Consider the following 11538-nt stretch of genomic DNA (forward strand, 5'->3'; position numbering starts at 1 on the left):
GGGGGGGGGGTGACAGGTATGACAAGGACACAACGACATGTATGGGGGGGGGGGGGTGACAGGTATGACAAGGACACAACGACATGTATGGGGGTGGGGGGGTGACAGGTATGACAAGGACACAACGACATGTATGGGGGGGGGGGTGACAGGTATGACAAGGACACAACGACATGTATGGGGGGGGGGGTGACAGGTATGACAAGGACACAACCACATTTATGTGTGGTGGGGTTTCTTTGTTTGACAAGGACACAACGACATGTATGGGGGGGGGTGGGGTTTGACAGGTATGACAAGGACACAACGACATGTATGGGGGGGGGTGGGGTTTGACAGGTATGACAAGGACACAACGACATGTATGGGGGGTGGTGGGGTTTGACAGGTATGACAAGGACACAACGACATGTATGGGAGGGGGGTGGGGTTTGACAGGTATGACAAGGACACAACGACATGTATGGGGGGGGGGGTGACAGGTATGACAAGGACACAACGACATGTATGGGGGGGGGGGGTGACAGGTATGACAAGGACACAACGACATGTATGAGGGGGGGTGACAGGTATGACAAGGACACAACGACATGTATGGGGGTGGGGGGGGGGACAGGTATGACAAGGACACAACGACATGTATGGGGGGGGGGTGACAGGTATGACAAGGACACAACGACATGTATGGGGGGGGGGTGACAGGTATGACAAGGACACAACGACATGTATGGGGGGGGGTGACAGGTATGACAAGGACACAACAACATGTATGGGGGGGGGACAGGTATGACAAGGACACAACGACATGTAAGGGGGGGGGGGGGGTGACAGGTATGACAAGGACACAACGACTTGTATGGGGGGGGGGGGTGACAGGTATGACAAGGACACAACGACATGTATGGGGGGGGGTGGGGTGGGGTGACAGGTATGACAAGGACACAACGACATGTATGGGGGGGGGGGGGGGTGGGGTGGGGTGACAGGTATGACAAGGACACAACGACATGTATGGGGGGGGGGGGGGGGGGGTGACAGGTATGACAAGGACACAACGACATGTATGGGGGGGGTGACAGGTATGACAAGGACACAACGACATGTATGGGGGGGGGGTGGGGTGACAGGTATGACAAGGACACAACGACATGTATGGGGGGGGGGGGGGTGACAGGTATGACAAGGACACAACGACATGTATGGGGGGGGGGGGGTGACAGGTATGACAAGGACACAACGACATGTATGAGGGGGGGTGACAGGTATGACAAGGACACAACGACATGTATGGGGGTGGCGGGGGGGTGACAGGTATGACAAGGACACAACGACATGTATGGGGGGGGGGTGACAGGTATGACAAGGACACAACGACTTGTATGGGGGGGGGGGGGGTGACAGGTATGACAAGGACACAACGACATGTATGGGGGGGGGGGGGGTGGGGTGACAGGTATGACAAGGACACAACGACATGTATGGGGGGGGGTGGGGTGACAGGTATGACAAGGACACAACGACATGTATGGGGGGGGGGGGGGTGACAGGTATGACAAGGACACAACGACATGTATGGGGGGGGGGGGGGGTGACAGGTATGACAAGGACACAACGACATGTATGGGGGTGGGGGGTGACAGGTATGACAAGGACACAACGACATGTATGGGGGGGGGGGTGGGGTGACAGGTATGACAAGGACACAACGACATGTATGGGGGGGGGGGGGGTTTGACAGGTATGACAAGGACACAACGACATGTATGGGGGGGGGGTGGGGTTTGACAGGTATGACAAGGACACAACGACATGTATGGGAGGGGGGTGGGGTTTGACAGGTATGACAAGGACACAACGACATGTATGGGGGGGGGGGGGTGACAGGTATGACAAGGACACAACGACATGTATGGGGGGGGGGGTGACAGGTATGACAAGGACACAACGACATGTATGAGGGGGGGTGACAGGTATGACAAGGACACAACGACATGTATGGGGGTGGGGGGGGTGACAGGTATGACAAGGACACAACGACATGTATGGGGGGGGGTGACAGGTATGACAAGGACACAACGACATGTATGGGGGGGGGGGGGGACAGGTATGACAAGGACACAACAACATGTATGGGGGGGGGGTGACAGGTATGACAAGGACACAACGACATGTATGGGGGGGGGGGGGGTGACAGGTATGACAAGGACACAACGACTTGTATGGGGGGGGGGGGGGGGACAGGTATGACAAGGACACAACGACATGTATGGGGGGGGGGGGGGGGGGTGACAGGTATGACAAGGACACAACGACATGTATGGGGGGGGTGGTGGGGTGGGGTGACAGGTATGACAAGGACACAACGACATGTATGGGGGGGGGGGGGGGGTGACAGGTATGACAAGGACACAACGACATGTATGGGGGGGGGTGACAGGTATGACAAGGACACAACGACATGTATGGGGGGGGGGTGACAGGTATGACAAGGACACAACGACATGTATGGGGGGGGGGGGGTGACAGGTATGACAAGGACACAACGACATGTATGGGGGTGGGGGGTGACAGGTATGACAAGGACACAACGACATGTATGGGGGGGGGGGGGGGGGACAGGTATGACAAGGACACAACGACATGTATGGGGGGGGGGGGGGGGGTGACAGGTATGACAAGGACACAACGACATGTATGGGGGTGGGGGGTGACAGGTATGACAAGGACACAACGACATGTATGAGGGGGGGTGACAGGTATGACAAGGACACAACGACTTGTATGGGGGGGGGGGGTGACAGGTATGACAAGGACACAACGACATGTATGGGGGGGGGGTGGGGTGACAGGTATGACAAGGACACAACGACATGTATGGGGGGGGGGGTGGGGTGACAGGTATGACAAGGACACAACGACATGTATATGACAGGTATGACAAGGACACAACGACATGTATGGGGGGGGTGGGGTGACAGGTATGACAAGGACACAACGACATGTATGGGGGGGTGGGGTGACAGGTATGACAAGGACACAACGACATGTATGGGGGGGGGTGACAGGTATGACAAGGACACAACGACATGTATGGGGGGGGGTGACAGGTATGACAAGGACACAACGACATGTATGGGGGGGTGGGGTGACAGGTATGACAAGGACACAACGACATGTATGGGGGGGGTGACAGGTATGACAAGGACACAACGACATGTATGGGGGGGGGTGACAGGTATGACAAGGACACAACGACATGTATGGGGGGGGGGGGGTGACAGGTATGACAAGGACACAACGACATGTATGGGGGGGGGGGTGACAGGTATGACAAGGACACAACGACATGTATGGGGGGGGGGGGTGACAGGTATGACAAGGACACAACGACTTGTATGGGGGGGGGGGTGGGGTGACAGGTATGACAAGGACACAACGACATGTATGGGGGGGGGGGGTGGGGTGACAGGTATGACAAGGACACAACGACTTGTATGGGGGGGGGGGTGGGGTGACAGGTATGACAAGGACACAACGACATGTATGGGGGGGGGGGGGGGGGTGGGGTGACAGGTATGACAAGGACACAACGACTTGTATGGGGGGGGGGGGGTGACAGTGGGATAACAGAGAAGATGGAAGTAACAGGTCATTGCATGTCTCTCTCTCCCCTGCAGTCAGCCCTAGATAACAGACAGTGACGGGGGAGGGGGGCAAAGTGACAGCGATGACCGCTTCTCTTTCTCAGTTTCCTGCCAAGCTTGAAGAGGAAGGGTAACAGGCACGGATGACAGGTTCTCTTTCTCACCCGATAACAGAGCAACACCAGGGTTCTACAACACACTGGGGATGATTTACTAAAGGCATATATACCGTGTACTGCAAGTGCACTTACTCCAGAGCTTAGTAAATGAGGTAAAACTTCACTTTGCAAAGAATAACCAATCACGTGCAAGGAAAAAAATGTAGAAAAAAAAAAAAGCAGTTTGTTTGTACATGGTTGGATGATTGAAATCAGCAGAGCTTCCCCTCACATCTACAGCAAGCGCACAGTATATTTGTCTTTAGTAAATCCACCTCACTGTCATGCTAGACAGCACAAACATAATGAAAGGTTCAGCTTTGTATGCAAATACATAAGAAGCCACTCTGATGTGAACAGACATAATGATGGCAGCTTCTCCTAGTATCCGGCTCTAAGGAGGGGGAGGTATGAGGTGCACTGATGGGTTCTCCTTCTTAGACTGTGGCGGATATGAGTAAAGATAAGCAGTGACAGAAAATGACAGGTCCTCTTAGTATCAGGCTCTATAGGGAAGGTGTGAGGAATGACATGCAGTGACAGGTTCTCTTAGTGTCAGTCTCTATAGGGAAGGTGTGAGGAATGACATGCAGTGACAGGTTCTCTTAGTATCAGTCTCTATAGGGAAGGTGTGAAGAATGACATGCAGTGACAGGTTCTCTTAGTATCAGTCTCTATAGGGAAGGTGTGAGGAATGACATGCAGTGACAGGTTCTCTTAGTGTCAGTCTCTATAGGGAAGGTATGAAGAATGACATGCAGTGACAGGTTCTCTTAGTGTCAGTCTCTATAGGGAAGGTGTGAGGAATGACATGCAGTGACAGGTTCTCTTAGTGTCAGTCTCTATAGGGAAGGTGTGAGGAATGACATGCAGTGACAGGTTCTCTTAGTGTCAGTCTCTATAGGGAAGGTGTGAGGAATGACATGCAGTGACAGGTTCTCTTAGTGTCAGTCTCTATAGGGAAGGTGTGAGGAATGACATGCAGTGACAGGTCCTCTTAGTATCAGTCTCTATAGGGAAGGTGTGAGGAATGACATGCAGTGACAGGTTCTCTTAGTATCAGTCTCTATAGGGAAGGTGTGAGGAATGACATGCAGTGACAGGTTCTCTTAGTGTCAGTCTCTATAGGGAAGGTATGAGGAATGACATGCAGTGACAGGTTCTCTTAGTATCAGTCTCTATAGGGAAGGTGTGAGGAATGACATGCAGTGACAGGTTCTCTTAGTGTCAGTCTCTATAGGGAAGGTGTGAGGAATGACATGCAGTGACAGGTTCTCTTAGTGTCAGTCTCTATAGGGAAGGTGTGAGAAATGAAATGCAGTGACAGGTTCTCTTAGTGTCAGTCTCTATAGGGAAGGTGTGAGGAATGACATGCAGTGACAGGTTCTCTTAGTGTCAGTCTCTATAGGGAAGGTGTGAGGAATGACATGCAGTGACAGGTTCTCTTAGTGTCAGTCTCTATAGGGAAGGTGTGAGGAATGACATGCAGTGACAGGTTCTCTTAGTGTCAGTCTCTATAGGGAAGGTATGAGGAATGACATGCAGTGACAGGTTCTCTTAGTGTCAGTCTCTATAGGGAAGGTGTGAGGAATGACATGCAGTGACAGGTTCTCTTAGTGTCAGTCTCTATAGGGAAGGTGTGAGGAATGACATGCAGTGACAGGTTCTCTTAGTGTCAGTCTCTATAGGGAAGGTGTGAGGAATGACATGCAGTGACAGGTTCTCTTAGTGTCAGTCTCTATAGGGAAGGTATGAAGAATGACATGCAGTGACAGGTTCTCTTAGTGTCAGTCTCTATAGGGAAGGTGTGAGGAATGACATGCAGTGACAGGTTCTCTTAGTGTCAGTCTCTATAGGGAAGGTGTGAGGAATGACATGCAGTGACAGGTTCTCTTAGTGTCAGTCTCTATAGGGAAGGTGTGAGGAATGACATGCAATGACAGGTTCTCTTAGTGTCAGTCTCTATAGGGAAGGTGTGAGGAATGACATGCAATGACAGGTTCTCTTAGTGTCAGTCTCTATAGGGAAGGTGTGAGGAATGACATGCAGTGACAGGTTCTCTTAGTGCCAGTCTCTATAGGGAAGGTATGAAGAATGACATGCAGTGACAGGTTCTCTTAGTGTCAGTCTCTATAGGGAAGGTGTGAGGAATGACATGCAGTGACAGGTTCTCTTAGTATCAGTCTCTATAGGGAAGGTGTGAGGAATGACATGCAGTGACAGGTTCTCTTAGTGTCAGTCTCTATAGGGAAGGTGTGAGGAATGACATGCAGTGACAGGTTCTCTTAGTATCAGTCTCTATAGGGAAGGTGTGAGGAATGACATGCAGTGACAGGTTCTCTTAGTATCAGTCTCTATAGGGAAGGTGTGAGGAATGACATGCAGTGACAGGTTCTCTTAGTGTCAGTCTCTATAGGGAAGGTGTGAGGAATGACATGCAGTGACAGGTTCTCTTAGTGTCAGTCTCTATAGGGAAGGTATGAGGAATGACATGCAGTGACAGGTTCTCTTAGTATCAGTCTCTATAGGGAAGGTATGAGGAATGACATGCAGTGACAGGTTCTCTTAGTGTCAGTCTCTATAGGGAAGGTGTGAGGAATGACATGCAGTGACAGGTTCTCTTAGTATCAGTCTCTATAGGGAAGGTGTGAGGAATGACATGCAGTGACAGGTTCTCTTAGTGTCAGTCTCTATAGGGAAGGTGTGAGGAATGACATGCAGTGACAGGTTCTCTTAGTATCAGTCTCTATAGGGAAGGTGTGAGGAATGACATGCAGTGACAGGTTCTCTTAGTGTCAGTCTCTATAGGGAAGGTGTGAGGAATGACATGCAGTGACAGGTTCTCTTAGTGTCAGTCTCTATAGGGAAGGTATGAGGAATGACATGCAGTGACAGGTTCTCTTAGTGTCAGTCTCTATAGGGAAGGTATGAGGAATGACATGCAGTGACAGGTTCTCTTAGTGTCAGTCTCTATAGGGAAGGTATGAGGAATGACATGCAGTGACAGGTTCTCTTAGTGTCAGTCTCTATAGGGAAGGTATGAGGAATGACATGCAGTGACAGGTTCTCTTAGTGTCAGTCTCTATAGGGAAGGTATGAGGAATGACATGCAGTGACAGGTTCTCTTAGTATCAGTCTCTATAGGGAAGGTATGAGGAATGACATGCAGTGACAGGTTCTCTTAGTGTCAGTCTCTATAGGGAAGGTATGAGGAATGACATGCAGTGACAGGTTCTCTTAGTGTCAGTCTCTATAGGGAAGGTGTGAGGAATGACATGCAGTGACAAGTCTTCTAGGTGTCATTCTTTATAATGGGGGGGGGGGGGGTAGAAGGTATATGACAGCTCCTCGTAGTCTCTATGGGAAAGGTATGGGGGGGGGGTATTATACAATGACAGGTATGGGGGTATATTATGCTCTCTATGGTATGGTATGGGAGGCATATTATCTCCCCCCTCCATGCTCTCTATGGTATGGGGGGTTTATGATACAATGACAGCTCCCCCCCCCCTGCATGCTCTCTATGGTATGGGGGTATATTATCCGCTCTATGGTATGGGGGGGTATATTATCTGCTCTATGGTATGGGGGGGTATATTATCCTCTCTATTGTATGGTGGGGGGGGGGGGGGTTATATTATCCTCTCTATGGTATGGGAGGTATGTTATTCTCTTTTACCCCTCTATGGTATGGGAGGTATAATAATACAATGTCTCTCTCGCCTCTCACCCCTCTATGGTATATTATTCTCTCTCACCCCTCCAGGGACATAGTAAAAAGGAATGACAGAAAGGACTGCCCATAGACTTTAACAAGGAGATGGAATGCTCTCTATGGTATGGGGGGTATATAATACAATGACAGCTCCTCTCCCCCCTCCATGGCATGTTCTCTATGGTATGGGGGGGTATATAATAATACAATGACTGCTCCTCTCACCCCTCCATGCTCTCTATGGTACTAATACAATGACAGCTCCCCTCAACCCTCCATGCTCTCTATGGTATGGGAGGTATAATATTCTCTCTCACCCTCCTTGCTCTCTATGGTAATAATACAATGACAGCTCCTCTCACCCCCCCCCCCCATGCTCTCTATGGTATGGGGGTATATCATAATACAATGTCTCTCTCGGTCTCTCACCCCTCCATGCTCTCTATGGTAATAATACAATGACAGCTCCTCTCACCCCTCCATGCTCTCTATGGTAATAACACAATGACAGCTCCTCTCACCCCTCCATGCTCTCTATGGTAATAACACAATGACAGCTCCTCTCACCCCTCCATGCTCTCTATGGTAATAACACAATGACAGCTCCTCTCACCCCTCCATGCTCTCTGTGGTAATAATACAATGACAGCTCCTCTCACCCCGCCATGCTCTCTATGGTAATAACACAATGACAGCTCCTCTCACCCCTCCATGCTCTCTATGGTAATAATACAATGACAGCTCCTCTCACCCCTCCATGCTCTCTGTGGTAATAATACAATGACAGCTCCTCTCACCCCGCCATGCTCTCTATGGTAATAATACAATGACAGGTCTTCTCACCCCGCCATGCTCTCTATGGTAATAATACAATGACAGGTCTTCTCACCCCGCCATGCTCTCTATGGTAATAATACAATGACAGGTCTTCTCACCCCTCCATGCTCTCTATGGTAATAACACAATGACAGCTCCTCTCACCCTCCATGCTCTCTATGGTAATAATACAATGACAGCTCCTCTCACCCCTCCATGCTCTCTATGGTAATAACACAATGACAGCTCCTCTCACCCCTCCATGCTCTCTATGGTAATAACACAATGACAGCTCCTCTCACCCCGCCATGCTCTCTATGGTAATAATACAATGACAGCTCCTCTCACCCCTCCATGCTCTCTATGGTAATAACACAATGACAGCTCCTCTCACCCTCCATGCTCTCTATGGTAATAATACAATGACAGCTCCTCTCACCCTCCATGCTCTCTGTGGTAATAACACAATGACAGCTCTTCTTACCCCTCCATGCTCTCTATGGTAATAACACAATGACAGCTCCTCTCACCCCGCCATGCTCTCTATGGTAATAATACAATGACAGGTCTTCTCACCCCGCCATGCTCTCTATGGTAATAATACAATGACAGGTCTTCTCACCCCGCCATGCTCTCTATGGTAATAATACAATGACAGGTCTTCTCACCCCGCCATGCTCTCTATGGTAATAATACAATGACAGCTCCTCTCACCCCTCCATGCTCTCTGTGGTAATAATACAATGACAGCTCCTCTCACCCCGCCATGCTCTCTATGGTAATAACACAATGACAGCTCCTCTCACCCTCCATGCTCTCTATGGTAATAATACAATGACAGCTCCTCTCACCCCTCCATGCTCTCTATGGTAATAACACAATGACAGCTCCTCTCACCCCTCCATGCTCTCTATGGTAATAACACAATGACAGCTCCTCTCACCCCGCCATGCTCTCTATGGTAATAATACAATGACAGCTCCTCTCACCCCTCCATGCTCTCTATGGTAATAACACAATGACAGCTCCTCTCACCCTCCATGCTCTCTATGGTAATAACACAATGACAGCTCTTCTTACCCCTCCATGCTCTCTATGGTAATAACACAATGACAGCTCCTCTCACCCCGCCATGCTCTCTATGGTAATAATACAATGACAGGTCTTCTCACCCCGCCATGCTCTCTATGGTAATAATACAATGACAGGTCTTCTCACCCCGCCATGCTCTCTATGGTAATAATACAATGACAGCTCCTCTCACCCCTCCATGCTCTCTATGGTAATAACACAATGACAGCTCCTCTCACCCCTCCGTGCTCTCTATGGTAATAATACAATGACAGGTCTTCTCACCCCGCCATGCTCTCTATGGTAATAACACAATGACAGGTCTTCTCACCCCTCCATGCTCTCTATGGTAATAACACAATGACAGCTCCTCTCACCCCGCCATGCTCTCTATGGTAATAATACAATGACAGCTCCTCTCACCCTCCATGTTCTCTATGGTAATAACACAATGACAGCTCTTCTCACCCCTCCATGCTCTCTATGGTAATAACACAATGACAGCTCCTCTCACCCCGCCATGCTCTCTATGGTAATAATACAATGACAGCTCCTCTCACCCCTCCATGCTCTCTATGGTAATAACACAATGACAGCTCCTCTCACCCTCCATGCTCTCTATGGTAATAACACAATGACAGCTCTTCTTACCCCTCCATGCTCTCTATGGTAATAACACAATGACAGCTCCTCTCACCCCGCCATGCTCTCTATGGTAATAATACAATGACAGGTCTTCTCACCCCGCCATGCTCTCTATGGTAATAATACAATGACAGGTCTTCTCACCCCGCCATGCTCTCTATGGTAATAATACAATGACAGCTCCTCTCACCCCTCCATGCTCTCTGTGGTAATAATACAATGACAGCTCCTCTCACCCCGCCATGCTCTCTATGGTAATAATACAATGACAGGTCTTCTCACCCCGCCATGCTCTCTATGGTAATAATACAATGACAGGTCTTCTCACCCCGCCATGCTCTCTATGGTAATAACACAATGACAGCTCCTCTCACCCTCCATGCTCTCTATGGTAATAATACAATGACAGCTCCTCTCACCCCTCCATGCTCTCTATGGTAATAACACAATGACAGCTCCTCTCACCCCTCCATGCTCTCTATGGTAATAACACAATGACAGCTCCTCTCACCCCGCCATGCTCTCTATGGTAATAACACAATGACAGCTCTTCTTACCCCTCCATGCTCTCTATGGTAATAATACAATGACAGCTCCTCTCACCCCTCCATGCTCTCTATGGTAATAACACAATGACAGCTCTTCTCAGTTCTTACCCCTCCATGCTCTCTATGGTAATAACACAATGACAGGTCTTCTCACCCCTCCATGCTCTCTATGGTAATAACACAATGACAGCTCCTCTCACCCCTCCATGCTCTCTATGGTAATAACACAATGACAGCTCCTCTCACCCCTCCATGCTCTCTATGGTAATAACACAATGACAGCTCCTCTCACCCCTCCATGCTCCCCGGCGGCTTGCTGTGCCGGTTGTTGCTGTTGGCTGATGATGGCCCGGCAGTGTCGGTAGGTCCTCCCCGTTGCGGTGTCCCCGCCGTTGTCCTCGTCCTCCTCGTCCGCCTCTTCCTCCCCCGGACACACACTGGCCAGGGCGGAGAGTGAGGCGGCCAGCGGCGCCCAGGAAGAAGAGGCCTCACTCCCCGGACTGTCCTGAGCCGCCTCCCCCCTCAGGCGCAGCACCAGCAGGAAGCGGAGGGTCTCGCCCAGGTAGAGGTGGTTCCGGCGGGGCAGGGTGCGGTACCGGCCCGGCAGGTCTGAGGGGAGAAGCGGACAGGCCGGGAAGATCATGGAATAATCGCACTGCGACTCCATGATGAGAGATCCCCCGGCCCAGGCCAGAGCGAGCGAGCGCCGACACGCCGAGCGTCACCCCCGGCAACAGGCCGGAGCAGAGGAGCGCCGAGACGACGAGCAGGAGCCTAGAGCTCGGAGCGAGGGAGCGTCGCCTGGCAGCGGCGGAGGATGCTGGGTATCCTAGCAACTAGCTCTGACTGATGCTCTGCAGAGGTAACCTAGCAACAGAGCCGAGCACCAGCAACTAACCCTGACTGATCCAGGGTATCCTAGAGACAGGGTAACCTAGCAA

General features: G+C 50.7%; 1 protein-coding gene across 1 annotated transcript in view; it reads right to left on the bottom strand.

Annotated features, from left to right (window-relative positions):
- TRAPPC14 (trafficking protein particle complex subunit 14) overlaps positions 1 to 11315 on the bottom strand; it is a 68764-nt gene extending 57449 nt beyond the window's left edge. Inside the window, exon 1 of the mRNA XM_040346742.1 lies at positions 10890 to 11315. Within this exon, the coding sequence (XP_040202676.1) occupies positions 10890 to 11264 (375 nt within the window). The 5' untranslated portion in view covers positions 11265 to 11315. The remainder of the gene's footprint in view (positions 1 to 10889) is intronic.
- Positions 11316 to 11538: the final 223 nt, after the last annotated feature.

This window comes from Rana temporaria, chromosome 3, assembly GCF_905171775.1.
Source record: "Rana temporaria chromosome 3, aRanTem1.1, whole genome shotgun sequence".
In the NCBI taxonomy this organism is placed as follows: domain Eukaryota; kingdom Metazoa; phylum Chordata; class Amphibia; order Anura; family Ranidae; genus Rana; species Rana temporaria.